Raw genomic sequence first — 18,682 nt, forward strand, 5'->3', positions numbered from 1 at the left:
CATTACAAAATGTTAAAAGAGTGATTGGTTGCTGTTATGGTGCCATTTCTGTTCATCATACTGGCCCCTGAAGTGATCCCTTTCCAAGTAACTCCAGTAGAAGACATGAGGGGCACCACAGTCCACATTCTGTGCACAAGTTCACATGAAGCTAAAATCTGTCGACGGCAGTCTGAGGTTAGCAAATTCCTCCACCTTTTACATTTTAGTCACACTTTGGGGCCAGTATGGAGAGGAAGGGGTCTTAAACTCCAACAACTCTTTCAAAGCACAGATTCTTGATTAATCTGTTAATCATCTGACCTAAAATATCTCAGATAGGGAAACGTGTCTTATTTTTTTGGTCTGAACAAAAGTCCAAACACCTAAAGATAATCGATTAATTGATCAATTGATTAGATGTCAACTCTTGAATTAATACTTGTCGACATGTTTCTCCATTTTATAGACCAAACTATTAATCAATTAATCAAGAATAACAGATTAATCGACAGAAAATAAAAGTGTTGCAGCCCAAGGTCATCATCACACAAGACAAAGAATCAGAAAATCCTCACATTGACAAATTGTTGACTTTATTAATTGCCGATCAATCGACTAATGGTTTCAGCCCTATAGGCATGTGAAAACAGAGTATTGACATACAATTTAAGAAATCTCTTTTTGAAAGAATGACCATATTGTCACAGGGTGTGGTGGAGGACTCAAAAGCAGACATAGTCAGATGCAATGAGAAATGGCTTTTAATGAGATATGAACACAACAGGGAATCCAAGGACGAGGGGGGAAATCCAGCAGGACAAGACAGGTAGACTGGGAAACAGGGAACAGGACGAGCCAAACGGCCACGTAGACATGGCAAGGAGTGACTGAGAGGCAGGAGTTTATATAGTGGCTGAATAGATGCAGGTGAGGGGAGTTGTGCTGATGAGGAGGGAGTGCTTGATTAGTGAACAGAGGCAGGTGAGGGGAGTTAGGCTGATGCTGAGGGAGGCTGACAGGTGCACTGAATGAGCCGATAGGTGAGTGAGGTGAGTGAGAAATAAAGAGACAGGAGAGAAGGGGCAGAGCTGTGACACATGGTTTTTACATACTGGTTCTTCTCTATTATTAAAAGGCATAACATGCTTTTGATACACTAGCATTTAGGAAACCTGAAGATGACATGATTGCATTACTATCTCAGATACTTAAATGTCATTACACTGCAAAGTGTCATTTGCATATAGTACCAGTCCCCAATTAAGTGTTACACTGAACGAAAATATCTTCTCTGATGGAGAGCTTTGCATTAGCACCCTCCTTTTTATATTCACGGCCACATCTTGTTGAACCATAAGTGTATTCTTCTGTTTCATCTTTCTTTGTGGGGGTTTCTTGAAAGTGTAGAAACTTGTGATCCGATAGCTTCAAAAAGCCAGTGCAGGTCAGATTGAGGTTGTTGACAGTGGACAGGCCCTGAGGTCTGAATGGATGATTATTTTGATAAGGCTGCATGATTAGACATCTCTCCCTGCCTGCCTCCTCCCGGGTCCCTGTCGAGCTTTCTGATGTGGATAAATCAAAGTCGGCCCTTAACTGAGTCTCTGTTGCTCCTCTGTCTGCAACGTCATTAATCCAAGGATGTGGCCCACGGGGCTCTCTCCTCCTGCCTGACTCAATAGCTACATGAAAAATAAACTGTGCTTCTCTTTTCCTCGCCTCTCCTCTACTCGCGGCATCTCCCTTTTATTCTCTCTAATGGGCTTCTGCTCTTGGTTTTTGTTACCCCTGAGGATGAGCTACGTGTTCTGCTGGGGTCATTCGGTGGGATTGTGTGAGTGTAGCGGCGCTGTGAATTGCTACGCTGTGCCCTCACTCTACATCGCTCCAGGGGGAACATTCACAGAATCTCTGTTGGTGTGATTTGCGTCTTTATATCCTTCTTTGTCTCCTCTCCAAAGTGCTTGTGACTGTATAAACAGTCTTCATATCTACAAAGTAGATATGAAGGCGACTGGATATCCCGTCATGCCTAATCACACTAAAAATATCCAAATCCCTGTCCCCCGTCTCAGACACAAACACCTTCTTTCTTTTCTCCCGTCTGTCCTCTCTCCATCTCCCTCGTTTTTTTTTCCCTTTGAAACTCCCTCCTCTGTTATCATGGCCTGGAGGGGAGTTGTGAAATTCATGACGTTCAGATCTAGAAGGGCTTGGAGGACAAGAATAGTCTCCCAGGTTTCTGCTGCAATCTGTCCCTCTTTGATGAGCAAGTTATACAATGTCAGCACCCCACGATTATCTAGCTCCTGCAATTCATGAGAGAGAGAGAGAGAGAGAGAGAGAGAGAGAGAGAGAGAGAGAGAATCTAATTTGTTGCATTTGCTTACGGAACAGTGGCTGCCTCTTCGGAGCCTGTTTCTGCTCCATAGCCTCGCAACTGTACTGTCCAGTAACGTGTGCACAGCCTGAAATGGAATATTGGACAGTGCCATGAAGATAAAAGGAGATACAATCTTAATGCTTTGTTCGTGAGCTAGTGTGTCTCTTTGCCTCTCCTGCTCTCTTTTCCCCTTGCAGTGAAACTGAATCATAAGTGGTAGACGCTGGTGCTTGACAGGCAGCGGAGTCTATCTGCTTTGAAATTCAGAGTTGTCTGTGTCGAACTGAGCTCTCAAACAGCCCCTGAGACACTCGGCAGCTTGAGAGGAGGAAAAGTAGTTCCCCTGGCTAACAGAGAGGGGTGGTATTGCACCAAGACAGCTTCATTAGTCTTTTACCTTCCTTTTTGTTTGACTTCCTCTTTCCTGTTTGCCATTCTTGCATAAACCTCTGAATATAGTGAGCCTGTTGATTTATTCAGCTTCATAGGGAGTGGTGAATACTTAATGCATTAGAAATTTGAAAGTTGCTCTTAAGGCCAAATACAAGTGATGAAAGTCATCGCTGTAAGATTGTATTTACTGTTGATGATTTTGTGATTCTGGCCTTTACTGTTTGTGGGGTTTGTAAAATGATCAAACTGAAAAAAAGCTTAGTTGTGCCGCACGGAAAAATTCGACAAAACCGAAATGAAAACATGACTGCGGGCATTTCAGGCCACTGAGGCACAGCCTGCCTGATGTCCTTGCGATCTAGTCAGGGGTGTAGCTGTGCGTACAGCTGGTAAATATTGAATGGGTCGATGACCTGCTTTGCTCTTCCCACAGGGGAGGAGCCATACTGAAACTGTAATTGCTCTTTATTGGTCCCGAAGACCCACATAAGACGAGCTGTTGCTACAACTGAAGGTTTACTGACTATTCTCACCTGAGGAGAGTGGGGGACGTTTGGACGGCTAGTCTGTAGAAGAATGTGTTTGTGCTAAACATGCAGTAAATCAGCTACTGTATGTTCAGCTAGTGGATCAAGGCAGCGATCTGTTGCAAGTGCAGAGATGGCAACTGCAATGTGAACCACAAGACTATAAGCCCTTCTATTATAAATTTATACTTATTTATACGTTTCCCACAGGATTTTGTGAGACTGTCGTGAACTGTCTGACAGTATGCTCCCGATGAGGAATAAGACACATGCATCATTCTGTTGCACTTTGAGAGCAAAATGAAGAGCCGAGATCTATGAAGAACTTCGTGCTATAGCAAATCATAAACACATGGGTGTATCAGACAGCCAGCGCCGGGGAGAGGTCCCACAGCAAGCGGCCGTACCTGACCCATGAGTTGGATCCGTGGGGCAGACAGCGTTGACCCTACCCGTTGAGAAATTCGAAAATATTTTTGGTTTATCGTAAAACTGTGGTGGGATGGATGTCGGGCTGATTGTCAAATCACCTTGATTTCATTTGAATTAGGCTGCAGAATGGTGGAATATGATGTTAGACGCATGGTTAATAATAGTAAACTACAGGCTATCATTTTTACATTTAATATTGTAAATAGGCCTGTTGATGTAATATTCACGAAGACATCTTACTCTATGAATGGGTCTCCGTTACGGCTGTACTGAATAGTTTGAAACTTCATTCATAATGTTGACAATTTAATTATTATTAATAACTTTACAGAAACATTGCAATAGTCCACCGACTTCCACCTTCTCTTCCCCTCTCTCTCTCTCTCTCTCAAACCCACAAAGCGAGTGCAGCGGTGCTCAGGTCTTTGCAATAGTCTCAGTCCTAAATAGATGTAAATGTTTTCAAAATTCACAGTGTTTTTAACGAAATATGCTTCAGTCCATATATATATTGCAAACATATATAGCGTTTTATCCCTTCAAAAAACAACATTTCCACTGCGGTCAAAAACAGTTTACTCTCCACTAGATGTATCTTTTTCTACTGTTTGTTGTAACTCTGTGTCTCGCTCTGAGGGTGACCTGACAGCAGTGTTTCAGGGGGGCCTGAACCCCATCTCACAGAGGGCAGTCTCTCATTACTGTCCCCGTCCTCTCGTTGCCAGTCAAGTCCTCAAAGTCAAGGCTGACCTGCTTTAGAAGAGCACTTTAGCCAGCCTGCCACGTCTCCCGCATGAAACCTACGGACATAGACTAATTACACCAAGCCGCCCTTTCTCTTTCACCTGCCTCACACAAATCACTCTGGGTAAATAGCCTTTTTTTCCTCTTCCCACATCCCCATGAAGAACATCTTTTGAGGGACACGAGAGGGGGAAAAAACCCGTGAAAAGAGCTCTTGAAACTACATTAGTGTAGCAACAATAACACGTTTGTCAGCAGAAGTCTGACTCTGGAGAATCATTCTGTCGGAGACATTTCAGTGTCATTATCAGCCGAGGAACCGGAGCAGGCTGACAGGAAAGGAGGAGCAGCCATTTGTGCCCACATTTCATGCCCACAGCACAATCAATCAGCATAAAAAGCTGTCGGATAAATTGACCATCAAATGTATGTCAATGGCACATACAAAGCGGGAATCATTTATTTGGCAAACTGGCAGTAAAAGCCTGAAGGTCATAACCCAAATATATCCCACAATACCCTATTCCCCTCTGCTCTGTTTCTGCAACGCTGTCACTTCATCTTAATACAACAGTACTGGTCCCAAACCAACTAGCGGTCCATTTTCACAAAAGATGACTGATTGTTTATACTTGTGATACAGAGTAGCCATGCATGGCGAGCGTCAACACAGGTCAATCCATATCAATACCATTCAATAAAGGAGCTGAAGGACCTTGGTGGGGACACTGTGGATATGCATGATACATTACTGTGTCCTCTCCTCCAAGCTTCTGATTTGATTTATAGCCCATGTCTGACGAGATTCCAGTCAAACCCAATAGAATGACAAAAGGTCGACCGGGGAGTCATCAGGGCTAACCTGCATTAGCACTGATGCTTCGGGGGGACAAGAGTACAATCAGTGCACTTGAACCGGACAGGGCAGGGAAGGATACACTGTCTCATCATGGCAGACAACTTAATCATTTACTCAGATAAAGCTCATACAAGAGAGGCGGCAGAGGAGTCAGCCAGAGGTAGAGGGAGGACAGGCAGGGAGAGAGGGGCAGAGGGGAGGATGAATGTGGTGAAATGGAGAGCAAGGAAAACAAATGGAGACAAGAAGGAGGAGAGCTCAGAGCTGACGTAAGCTTGCCGTCTCTTGTTTGACCATAAGCACACACACTCTGCCAAGCAGATTGACAATATCACTTTCCACGCCCCCTGATGTAGGTGTCACTTTGACGAGTCCCTCCATTTGATTTGCTGAGGAAGTTCAAGAGAAGCGGATTTTTTGTCATTCTCTGTTCTTTGGGTTAGAAGTGTGATCACAGCAAAATCTTTGAATGTGGGTCATAGAGCTGGAATTACCAGAGTGTAATAGGTCCGGTGACATGAGAGACTTGTGGAAATCAGATAATTTGGCTCGCCCTCTTTCCAGTGCAACTCCACTTCACCGGAATTCAGTGTCATAAGCCGTGAACCATGTTAATTTGAAAGCAAACCTAGATATCATAGGACTTTTCCATTTACAGAATACTTCAGATTTCTTTGGCCCACTGGGATGGTGACACTCATGTATGTTTGGTTAAAGCTCACAGGTTCAAAACAGAGCCTCGGGTGTAACAGATTTCCATGTTGATCGGAGGTGGCACGGCATCGTGTCATTGCAATCCCAGCACAATACAAATATTGTGCCAGATCAATGAACCTTCCCAAAGGGTAAAAAAATGTATCTTTTTGTCATGAACATGGGCATTCCACCTCATATCTGCAGAGGTTTAAAAAGTTGCTTAAGGTCGTACATAAATGATTAAGCTGTTACAGCATAACTTGAGTTTAGTGACTGTTGCCTCTTTGGTGTCTCCATATTGAATAGATGTTTGACTTTGATGTTGAATCCTGAGTTAATTCATATACTTTAGTTGCTGTCAAATTAATCGGTAACTCTATTTATAATTGTTAATTTTTTTTATTCATCTGGCAGTTTGAGGTAAATAGTTGTATAGCCTGAGCTACTGCTGTGTAATTGAGTTTTCTTTCAGCAAAATGCCCTGAGTGAATATCTCTCTGGTAAACCGTTACGCAGTATATATGTCTAGGGCTTTTATTGTGAAAGGTAAGAACAGAAGGAGTGGATCTGGTATATGCTGCCTTTGTCAAGGTTGAAAGGAGACGTAAAGGTTGCCAGATTGGTTAGGACTATCACTTTTTCGCTGTGTAAGATTTGCATTCTGCGTGAAGGTATTCATGACAAAAAAAAAAACTGTTTGAAAGAAAGATATTGACCTGGGAATTAACTAGTGAGAAGGCCTTTAGACTTTGAAAACATCCTCTTGGGTTGAGGGGAATTATTAACATTAGCATTATTCACTATTTTCTGACATTTATTAGACAAACAATTGGCAGATTAAACAATAATCAAAATATCTGTTAGTTGAAGCTCTAAAACAACAAAGATCTGTAGCAAGAAAATAGATCTTCTCCCCAAACCATTTTGTCTTCATGTCTATTTTCCCACAAGAACCGTTCTTGAGCAAAGAACTGTGATTCACGTCACGATGATCACTTGTCCCAGTTGATCGGCGGGGGGAAGTTGCCTTCATTGGACTTGTGAATTTCAGTATTTTTGTCCCCTCTTCCTACAGGAAATTAGAAAAAAAATGGCCAGATAGAGCCTGAGAAATAGTCCTGTTTGTTTCCAGGACAACAGGACAGCAGGACGCACCTTTCTCTTAATCTGGTTGAGATGGGAGCTACTTAGCCAGAGAGCACAGAGGAGACACAAGGAGGGAGGGCCGAGGTGTGTGTACACACATAAAATACTCCCAGACAAAAAAAACACACACACTCTCGCTGAGGGCTGAGACAAGGAAGGGAGGAGAGAGGAGAAAGAGTTAGAGGTATACAAAGAGAGGAGAGTTGCGTAGAGAAACAAACAGAGGAAACAGAGGAGGTATGACTGTTTGTCTGTAGCGTCGTGTTGTGAACTCCACTGATATCCTGCGCTCACCTGGGAAGCCTCATCAGCCGTTCAGCAGGATGTCTCGGAGGAACAGGAGTTTCACGTTTGGAGCTTATGGAGGGTAAGATAATAGAGGAACAATCTCTCCCAGTGTGATGTGGGAGTCTGCCACCTTCTCGTGTGTGTCAGTGATCGTGTACCTGTTGCTCCGCAACGGCAGATGACTCTGACAAGGTCACTGACTGTCAGCACTGTGCTCTCCTAATTTACACTTTATAGCCATCAATGCTGTCATAATGAGCAACAAAGGGAAAGGTTAAAGAGATCGCTTCAGTGCATGTGATTGTTTCATCAGGATGATTGATTGATTGTCTCGGTCATGGTGACCTGTTCCTGCAACTTTTCAGAAGTTGCTAAACTTACATTAATGTATCATAGAGTACTGTAAATCCGCTGGTAGTTTGAGGGGATAACTCAGTCGCAGTGGTAAATCAAGTTATCCAAAAATGATCAATAAATCGGCGGACCTTTTCATTGAAAACAAAGCACTGGTCGTTCATCATATAATCGTAATAATGGTGCGTCATTTGCAGAAAGAAAGAAAACTGTAATGTTGGTGGTGAGGTAATTGTAAGAGAAGAGATTCCTATGTGTACTTCACTGTGAGGAAAGTGAAATTGAGCAATTAGCTTCACTTTGGTGGCAGTGAATAAGTTAAATGTCTCATCAGCATGATTAAACGGAGGGTGTGAAAGAGGAAGGATGCGACTCTGTATAGCCGCAGTCTTTCGTGTATGTGAGTGATGATTTTGCAGAAGTCAGAATGTGAATCTTTGAGACATGGAAAGTGTCGGGTTTATGGGCAGTGAGCTGCAGTGCATTATAAATCATGAGGCAATGAATATTGTGTTTTGCTGCCCGTGGGCTCTGCCAAATCTGAACACTCGTGAGGATCACTCTGACATTTCTTGTGGTAGGAGTCAGGTTGAAAGCTAGCCGGAGTGCACAGGCAGATGCTGCCAACCAATAGTAGACAAGGAGGTGCTATGTAGGGCACGACAACTTTGAAACGGCAACAACCACTTTGTTATCAAAATATGCATTGAGATTCTTGAAATAGTAGTAAAAAAAAATGTTATTCTAAAAAATGCACACACCCCCCCATGCTCTCAACTAACTCGTGAGGTAAATTGTATTCTATAAAGCTTCTAGAAATTTGTATTTCATTAATATTTCTTGATTTCAGGTCTTTTTTGCAATATCACATCATCACACAAAAATATGAATTATTGACTGCTTTGGTCAATTGAGGATGAGTTATATCACCAATCTCCACCCCACAGAGTTGGACCTATATGAGATGTCACTCTTCACGATGCCTGACGGATTTCCTTAGTCTTAGCAGGCAACTGTACACTGATGAGCTGGTGATATTGATTCAACTATTCTGTGTCAGACAGTTCAGATCTGCCGGGGGGGGGGGACTGGAATAAACTGCAGTCACTTTTTAAAACCCCACCAAGAGTCCTAAAATGGGGGGAAAGTCTCAAATAACTGCAAAACGTTCTGTTTGTTTAGGTCCATGGATTTCATAATTAGTACTGTTTGTTTCTAGAGGAAGGTATTTCTAAGTTGAAACACACAATGCATTATATTGTTTAAAATTAGCCTTTAGAGGCGGATTCCATTTCTTGTGTAAAGGTTATTTTAAGTGATGACCTGAGAATTTCATGTTGATGAACTTTTAAGTTGTAGATAAGGTCAGAGCCTCCGGTCAGGTATTGGCCCCGTCGTGACCTATCAACATTGAATACAGCTTCTTTGTCAATGTCACTGTAAAATTCACTGTTTTCACCATCAGTTAAAGTCATTTAGTCACACTAATCTCTGACCTCATGTTACCTGACATAGAAAGGATTCCTATGAGTTTAATCTAGCTTCGTATCCTCATACAACGCTTTGTATGATATCTTACAAAAAGTTATTATATTTTTCTTTCTTTTTCTACAACACAAGGAGTCGGTGTGCCTGCTCAAGCTGCTGCATGGAAGTACCTCATTTGGCAACAAAACTACTTGGTTAGGTTTAGGAACAGACAGGGTTTGGGTTAAAATTAGGTGGCAACCTCCGGTTCTATAAAGTGAAAGGAAGACAGATTGTATAGAAGTCTATAAGAAAATGACCCTACTTTCCTTCCTGATTTATTACCTACTTATTACTTGTTACCTTATGATTAAGAGTAAAATAGACGATAAAGCAGGGCATGTTTTAGGGCATGACTACCTTGTGATTGACAGGTTGCTACCACGGTCTGGGAGTTATCCATGTTGTTGTCTTGCGACCTTGACCCTTTCACAGTGTGTTTTCAGTTCATGAAAGTTAATTGTAACCTTTTTGGTTGCCTGATAAAGTCTTATTCCGCTTTTGGTTGTAGCTCCACCCTCTCATGTAACTTCTTGGTTACCTTCCAAGGTAACGGTCAAAAACCAAAATGGCAAGGGCAAAAACGTAGAACTCGAGGCTTCAAAACGTCAGTCCACAAACCAATGGATGATATCACCGTGACTACGTCCACTTTTTATGTACAGTCTTTGGTTAAAAAATGTAAAGAAGTGGCATTACTTAAGTATAAAGTGGTTGAAAGTGGGAAAGTCCTACCCATCCACCCCAATGAACTCCTCATGCGGACTTTGCCGCTCTTTCTACTCTCCTGTCTCATGATTACGTGGGAGAACAGCCTGAATCTGGTGTTTGGAGAGAAAAGGTTGGATTAATGAATCCCTACTTTTCATGCAAACCACTGACATGTAGGACAGATCAACCTGGGTGTGTTGAACATTAAGGGGTAAAGGTTTGATTGGAATGTCTGGAATCATAAATCAGTTAGACCAGTTTTTAATTGAGAACAGTAAAATGAGTGGACGATTTGTAGCTTGGCTGAGCAAAGCTCTTTTACAGCAGGTCCTTGTCCACACAGTCTCCCCAATTGTCTCTAAAGAAGCTCCACGGAAACAGTTTAATACTTTAGTCTCTTGCCGGTTTAGGGATTGTGTTACATATTGATTTACCTTTCCCCACATTCCCCTCTCCATCTATGATCGGTCTGATACTGTGTATCAGACCTCTTCCCCTAATCTCTAAACTACCACTGCCTCTGGATTCTTTGAAAGCATGCAGCTGTCTGAAACTAATTAGCATGTTTGTTTCAAGAAAAGAAATGAGCGTTTTACTTTCTCACTTGAATGTGTCTTCACAGATTTGGTTTGTTTGCAGATGTCAACAAAATGTGTCCCTGTGTTGTGTGAGAAAAGGAGTCTCTCCAGGGAAGTTAATGCCTAATGAAGAAGAGGGAGAGGATTATCAAACAGAAATGGGTGGAGCCCAGACTTGGACCATCAAAGTACCCGCATACGTTTCTTACAGTGTCTTACTTTGAAGAAGTTATTTACTTGCAGCATAATTTCCGCATACAATTTAATAGAAATTGCCGTTAGCAGATGACAGTTTTTTTTCTACAAAATGCCAATGAACAGCAGCAAAAAACAATAACAAAACAACTGGAAATTGCAATATATTTAATTCAATTTTACTGCCTCCTTTTGACGTGACATTGTTTTTGTAGCATGCAAATTCAGAGAGGGCAATTATGTGAATTACAGGCGAAACGATTTAAAAACAAAAAGTGGTTGAGGACTGTTTGGGTGAACAGCTATTTAAAAAATTGTCTGCTACCTGAATATTCAGTACACTTGTATTTAAATCCATTAACCACAAGAACAAAAAGGTCAATGCCCCTCATAAACACCCCACACAATCTCAAAGGCAAGGGCTCGACATTAACACTTGAACGCTAGCCTGAGGTAAATAAACCGTTCGGGCAAGTGGAGTGCCTCATGCAGGTGTCCAAACGGGAAAGTGAAAAGTTTTTCTTTTTCTTCCAGTCTAATCCCTGTTGATTTTATTTATTCATTTTAATAGACCTACCTTTTCCATTTCGGACAAGTATGTTTGTTTGACTATCTAGCAAGTAAAACATCTAACCTACTTCATCAACCTACGACCGTGTACTTTGATGTGAGTGACTTGCCATTTTGAGATTTAAAGGACCAGTGTGTCGGATATAGTAGTGAGGTTGCAGATTGCATCAAACTGAATACCCCTCCGCTTACCCCTCCCTTTCAAGCATGTCGGACAACTACGGTGGCCTTCGGGTAACATAAAAATGCGAAACCTTTGATCTTATCGTTCTGGGTAACTGTAGAAACATGGCTGTACAACATGGGGGACGCCGCCCACGGGGCATTTATTCGAAGTAAACGAAAACACAATTTTTCTTAGTTTTTGGTGATTATACATTGATGAAAACATAGTAATGAATATTTCATTCAGTTTCTGCCAATGAATTCCTCCTAAATCCTACAAACTATCCCTTTAAGGTTGTGATCGTAGACTGAAGATTTAGAGAAAGCATGCTGGTGGTTTCACAGGCTTAGAATTATTGATGGCTGGTTTTCTGCTGATGAGTGAAGTCAGCTTTGAGCCTGAAGACATCTGGCAACTGTCCTGCCAAGTGAAAGATGGTGCACAAAACCCACTGCGCTGTTTCAGTTTCCCTCGCAGGTATTATACTTGATGGTGGTGTCGAGGAGGAGGATGGAGTGATTGTGCATCCAATTCACCTTTATTTTCAGGCATTGTACCAGCTCAGTTGTATGTATTTAGTTTTTCATAGATCTGATACACTTGAGGTGGTTGTAGACATCTGCATTAGAGCTGCACTGATTAGTCAATTAATCAGTTAGTTAATCAACAGAAAATTTAGTCAGCAACTATTCTGATAATTGATTAAACATCTAAGTCATTTTTGAACAACATTCCCTGGTTCCAGATTCTTAAATGGGAGGATATGCTGATTTTCTCTGTTTTATACCTTTGTATCATTTATATCATTGTCACCTCCCCTCGAGTTATGAGGTTTCATAGTTCCGTTGTTCATGTTTAAATATTCATGAATAAATAAGCAACATCAAAGCAAACAAACATGTTTAAGTATTATTTAGGTTATTAAGAGTTGAACTAAATAAATCCAACATTCAGAGCATTAACATAGCAGCTATAGCAACTATATGCTTTGCAAAGATATAATGGAGTAAAGTCTACCTGGACAGAGAATGAAGTCCAGGGCCTTTTTTGCTTGGTGCTGGGTTCAGCGTACATCGCTGCCCTTACGCTTTGTTGGACGCAGCGAAAAGCCGTCGTGGCTCCGAGGTGCTTTGTTTACATCGCCGGGCCGACCAAGCTTGCTTTGTAGTGTATGTTAGTACATGTGAGCGTGCCCCAGTGGCTAGTTTATGGCCACCGCTCTTCCCTGCGCTCATGCAGCCGTTACCGCTAATATTGCCGTCGATGTGTAGTGCCCACCTTCCGAATCCTCCTCAGGTGAACACTATTTGCTCTGTAAGCACTTTTGCCATTGGTTGTTTGCTTCTCTGCATTCTTTCAGTAATTCTGGTACACACACACACACACACACACACACACACACACACACACACACACACACACGCGCACACACACACACTTTGGGTGAAACCAACAGTCAACGTTAAACGTTAAATTTACGTACATGACTTAAATAACATAAAAACATACTTATTTTAAGACAAAGTATGATGTTTTACTAAACCTAACAAAGTAGTTTTTGTTGCCTTTTTGTTTTGGTTCAATTTCCGACATTAACCATGTGTTTAAAACCGAGATTGATTTTCCTCGAAAGTAATTGATGATGCAGTTCAGTAACATCATTTAGTAGGACACATGGTTGTTTGATTATGCCATTGGTCAAAGAATATGACACCTTGTGATTTTTGTAACTAGACACTAGACCTTTATTTCAATTCTTATTCCCTCCACTATAACTTTTGCTTTTGTGTTAAGGCAGCTTTCGTGCTGTGAATGTTCGGTCCTGTTGACTTGACTCTTAACATGATTTTTAGAAGCTTAAAATGTTTTTTATTATCTGAGTGCTGCCAAGCTGCACCCTTTCACAACAACCAGCCAAATGCTGCCTTTTCCTCCTAAAGGGTTTGCTTGTCACTTCTACTAAAGCTGCACTCAATTCTATCCAATTATTCAAAAATAAAATGGTAGCAGCTTGAAAATTAAATTAGCTGGTGAAATTCTGGTTTACTGCCGTTTCAGTTGATGTGTTATCCACCTGCTGTGAGAGTGAACTGCATGGAAACAGGAGAAATGTAGAAAAGAAAACTAGTGTATTCAAGTCAATCACAGTTTATAATATATCAGACTTAACTGTTGGAACCCCACAGACTGAACCTTCACAACTGCCCATTATGTATCAAGTCCAGCATTGAAAGAGTGCTGATGTAGGTTAATTACTTAAGTGCTCTTGAAAATCTTGTTCTGAATGGTGGGCTTCCCCTCAAACAGCGTGATGAATACATTTAGCTGCGTCTCGTATGGATTTCGCACATAATTCACAGAGCTTTAGTCTGAATAGCTCAATGTTTCTGTCGTCTCTTTATTCCTGGTTGAGAAAGAAGCTCGCTGGGGTTTAAATGTAAGTTATTGTCTATCAGCCTAGCTGTCAGAGGAATTCATGTGATACATAACAAAATGATTAATTACAGTATCCAGTAGTTTTAGCTCATTTTTATACACTGGGAGATAATTAAGCTGCTTATAAGAATATGCAGACACGAGGAAATTCGCTCTTGTGAAGTGAGGTTGCTAATCTATTTTTTCATCTTGCTATGAGCAATTACTTTAAATGTCTTGAAAACTCTTTGCATATAAATATAAAAGCTCAGTGGTGAAATGACTTTGAATTGTCATAACACACCACCTTCTACCTAGTTGTGTGTCCTTCCCTGAGTGGGAGTCAAGTACCTGCGCAGTAGACGGAGCTGTATTTGCTTATGCGACGGTATGTTTCTCACTCTGGACTGTTAACACCAAAACAGACTGTTGCGTGTGTCAGCAGGGGGAGAGTCACCAACCGTATCGCTGACTTGCAAGCTAATATTTCCATTTTCAACACTGAGCAACAAACACAGCAACAGAGCAAAGGCCTCACCTGCATCGTGCATGACGTCACTGCTCAAAGGTGAGTGGTATCTAATGACAGAACCAAGGGCTGAGTGAGAGCGCGCACTGCAGCAGGTTCATGAAATAACACGTTCGATGTTAGACGCCCTGCGGTGATACTGTTTAAATTTCTTACATCATCCCATCGTCTCTCATACAAGCTTATCCAATATTTTTTTTACATACTTCAATAGGAGAGATGGGAGGAATGACAGAGAAGGAGTGGGGAGACGGAGCCAGAGATAATAACAGGCTGGTTATCTAATTGGCAGAAACAAAGGGATGTACAGACACACAGATAAGACATTTACTGCCCCTTAGTTCCATCCTGCCTCCCAATGGTGTCGGCATGCCATTAAATATTGACCCACTGCTCCTTTGAGAGTAACTTTAAAAGACTATTCCAACAATTTAGCAATTGCGCTTCCCTAATGTTGGGGGACTTACAAGAGTCAGATTTTCAAAGAATGGTAAAAGTCGAAGCAGAACAGACCGCCATATCCTGACCTTTAGCTCCCTGTAGGGGTTAAAAACCGCAAACTATATTTACCAAAATCTAACTTGATTGCATCTTTCATTCGACCCTCCTTGCCTCCTAAATACCCACTCCCTTTAAACCCCACTCTTCCGGTGTGCAATGCACGTGGTTTCTTTTTGTTAAAAAATGTAAGTTGAGCTGACATCATCAGGGTTACTGTTTCAACCTCCGGAAAGCTCCATCCACAGCCACAGAGGACATTATACAAATGTGTTCACAGCCGGAGTAGAAATCAATTTGAGAAGTGAACTGAAGTTCATGTGTAAACTCTGTGGACTGCCCCTTCAGATTTGAATCCACCTTTTTTGAGTTAATACATTTGTTGATTAATTAATTAGTGAATTGACATAAAATAAACTTTTCAAGCCAAAATACAAAACATTCACTGGTTCCAGCTACTCAATTGTGGGGATTTGCATCTTTATATACAGTGTAATAATTATATATTTGAATATTTTTGGATGGCACCTTGGGCCAGGAATAGGCGATGGCCATTGTCACAATTTCCCGACATTTTCTAGATAACAAATGTAATCAAGAAAAGAATAGACGTACTAATCGATAATAAAATGATTGTTAGTAAGTGTTATAAACTGTCTGTTAAGCTGCGCTCTAAAAACAATGAGTGAAAAATCTGTGGAGAGATGAGGCGGGGTTTGTGTCTGGGGTTTGAATTTTTTTTTTTTATATATGTGAAGAGGGCATGTTCAAGCTAAAACCTGGTTTAAAGTTGCACTTAATGTGGAAAAAACACCATCTGACTCAGTTCTTATCCCTCCAAAACTCTCCTTGGCATGAATAAATAAACGTAAAACTGAATAAGATGCCGTTGTATGAATATTTTATGAGGGTGATAGTAAATCACATGAGATGTGCAGTGAGTGTTGCCTCTGAATGAAAACTCTCCTTGGGTAAAGCATTGCCAGGAATCTGATTTATCATTTTAAAAGGTTTTACATGAGACCAAGTAAGGAAAAGGAATACGCTGTCTTTCCTTTAATGTCAACAGATATTGGCTGAATATTGTATGTGACTGGAAAGCAGGTATATTTGTTTTTCAGCCCTCAAGATGCCACTCCACATGTCTAAGTTGTCATTATCTCGGCCAGAAGATCATGCGATCGCTGGTGTGTCCTTGCCAGTGACTGAGTGTGCACCTCTGTGTCTGTCCACAGCTAATCTTGCATTCTGCTGCACCAAACTGCATAATAATTTGGTTGGCCAGTTATGCTCAAGGACCTCTTCTGGTTTTGGTAACTTCACTCAAAACACCTTTTATTACCTGTTTTGTACTGACATTGACTGCCAGCTGACCCCTCACTCACTACTCTTAGCTGGCCTCCAGCTGGTACTCTGCGACACAGACACAGTGGGGGGAAACAGTTTGCTCACTTTTATTATTTTGAATGGTGTGTTTGGCTAACGGCTAATAAATCTAGCAGTACACATAGCAGTTACAGCCTCTCAGCCGGCAGACAGCTTGTTGAGTTTAATTTTGTTTTATCGGATGACTTCGAGCTGATTGCCTGCGTATATACACACTTCATTTTGTGTTTGAATGAAGTGTGTTTTTTATGACGCCATTGGTGTCTAGACGGGAGGTTGTATCGCACAATACAGCAGTACTTTGCAGACACACCTGGCAGAGATCTGCACTCTACTGAATTTTGGAAAGGATGAAACTGTGGATGTTTCTTCGAGGTTGACAATTTACTCAGATGACCCAGCAGTAACCACACACAGAGCTCCCTGACACATTGCTAGTGCACAATATACTTAAACAGTTGTCTTCCTCTCTTTATTCACTTGAAGTAGACTGTCAGCAGGATGGCTTCAATTACCTTTGTTATTTTCATGTCGTTGTTTTAACTGATGAACGGAGAGAGTGCCTATGAGCATGAAGGCATCGATGGTAATTATTTGATTGGCTTAGCCCTGGGGAGGAATGGATAAGCGGTGATTATCAGAAGATTGATTGTCCACACTCCAGCATCTTCTTTTGTGCCGCTTCAAGGATTGTTCCGGGTGGGAGTATGCAGAGTAAATGGAAAGAGAGAACCAGCCACACAAAATCCACAGACTCTCTGTAGATGTAATGCACCAACAGGGGTGCATTTTAAATCTCCTATTACCTTTTTTTTTTCTTCACAGCAGTTCATTTAACTAGTAAGCACACACTTGCTCCTTCTCTCTATGTTATTAATCATCAAACAGAAACATTTATTGTAATTAATTCCATATATATATATATATATATGTATCCCACATGCTTTCTAGCTTGACATTTTTTAATTTACCTTTATATCATATGCAATATTTGACTCTTGTTTATATGAAACCTGTACTATTTGGCCACCAGCCCATTCACACATTTCTGGATTGTGCCTGCCTGCACAGCACATCTGCCAGCTACCTCTTCCCATCTTTGAGACAATCCCACTCTGGATGGACTTAGCAAGCGGCTGGCTGGCCAATTATCACCCGACTCTGCAGATTTATGGAGGGTTTTCACCATCTTTTGGTTCATTGTTTTAGTTTTACAGTCCGCAATTATACTGTTTTGATCCAGTCTCTGATCAACCCGGTTTCCTCAAGAGGCGATAGAGAGTCACTTTGGCTGCCCTCAGTCCGACATGATAGAACGAAGGAGTAGAGCTGCACCGAGGGCTTGTCAACAATACATCCATTGATTTACTGTCACTTTGTTTCTCTCTAGAGTTGACAAGAGCTTCTCCAGGACCAGAACCTTGTGGTGAGTATTCTCTTTTGTTTCATTCTCCCAACACTCTCTTCCCAAATGTTGCACTTCCAACTGTTGAAGTTTTTGAGGGGAAGGCTTCAAGACTATTCCTTCCACGTGAACAACCACAATTTCATCATCTGAAAGCAAACATGGATTATATCGATCTATTTAACTACATGTCAGATTTCAAATTGTCTTTCTGTTCCACCCATGTTCACTGTCAGCATGATTTTCTATTGTGTGCTGCAGCAATAAACAAGACATTTTCCAGACGTTTACAGCCAGACGACTCGGCATCAGGAGAATAAAGATAGACTTCAGTTTGTCCATCAAATTTATTGGTTAGTCAGTTACTTGATGGTAGAAGTATTGTGATCAAGGAAAGCCTCTTTATTTTAATATTCTCAAAAAGTGCTTTTTACAGTGATGACAATGTGAAGACCTGGGTAGAGATATAGTATAAAAAGGTGAAGGCTGATAAGACCCCTATTTTTAGAGCAGTAAATTCACAAGCAGCCCTTTCCACTTCTTTATCTCAACCTGGGCTTTTTCCTGGCTCGTAATAAGATTCTCAATTGTGCTTTAGATTATTTTCTCACTTGACTCTTATGACTTTGGACATCTGCATATATGATGGTAGTATCTAAGCATGGCAAAGGGAATGTGTGGCTGTATACAGGGACAAGAGCAGATGGATGGTGACAGGGAGCACAAGCATGTGTATCACACCAGCTGGTCATGTTAGGCAAATGCCTTTGAGGTCTCGACCAGAAAGATTGATAGTACCACTGAATAAAACCAAGCACGTATTTGTTTGTGCTGCTGTAGTTATGTTACTTTATATTCAAGTCCATGTTTGTATAGCTTTGTGATATTTTATTGATTA

General features: G+C 41.3%; 1 protein-coding gene across 8 annotated transcripts in view; it reads left to right on the forward strand.

The window, feature by feature from the left end:
* The window catches only part of rap1gapb (RAP1 GTPase activating protein b), a 94,221-nt gene that overhangs the window by 27,735 nt on the left and 47,804 nt on the right, over positions 1-18,682 (forward strand). For 3 of the 8 annotated variants that reach the window (XM_031871809.1, XM_031871810.1, XM_031871811.1), the window contains exons 1-2: positions 7,371-7,529; positions 17,770-17,805. In XM_031871809.1, coding sequence (XP_031727669.1) covers positions 7,486-7,529; positions 17,770-17,805 — 80 coding nt within the window. In that variant the 5' untranslated portion in view covers positions 7,371-7,485. Of the gene's footprint in view, positions 1-7,370; positions 7,530-17,769; positions 17,806-18,682 lie in introns of those variants that run through there. The other 5 variants (XM_031871814.1, XM_031871816.1, XM_031871821.1 and 2 more) reach the window with 2 other exon arrangements.

This window comes from Anarrhichthys ocellatus, unplaced genomic scaffold (assembly GCF_004355925.1).
Source record: "Anarrhichthys ocellatus isolate YVR2014 unplaced genomic scaffold, GSC_Weel_1.0 scaffold60, whole genome shotgun sequence".
Classification (NCBI taxonomy): Eukaryota; Metazoa; Chordata; class Actinopteri; order Perciformes; family Anarhichadidae; genus Anarrhichthys; species Anarrhichthys ocellatus.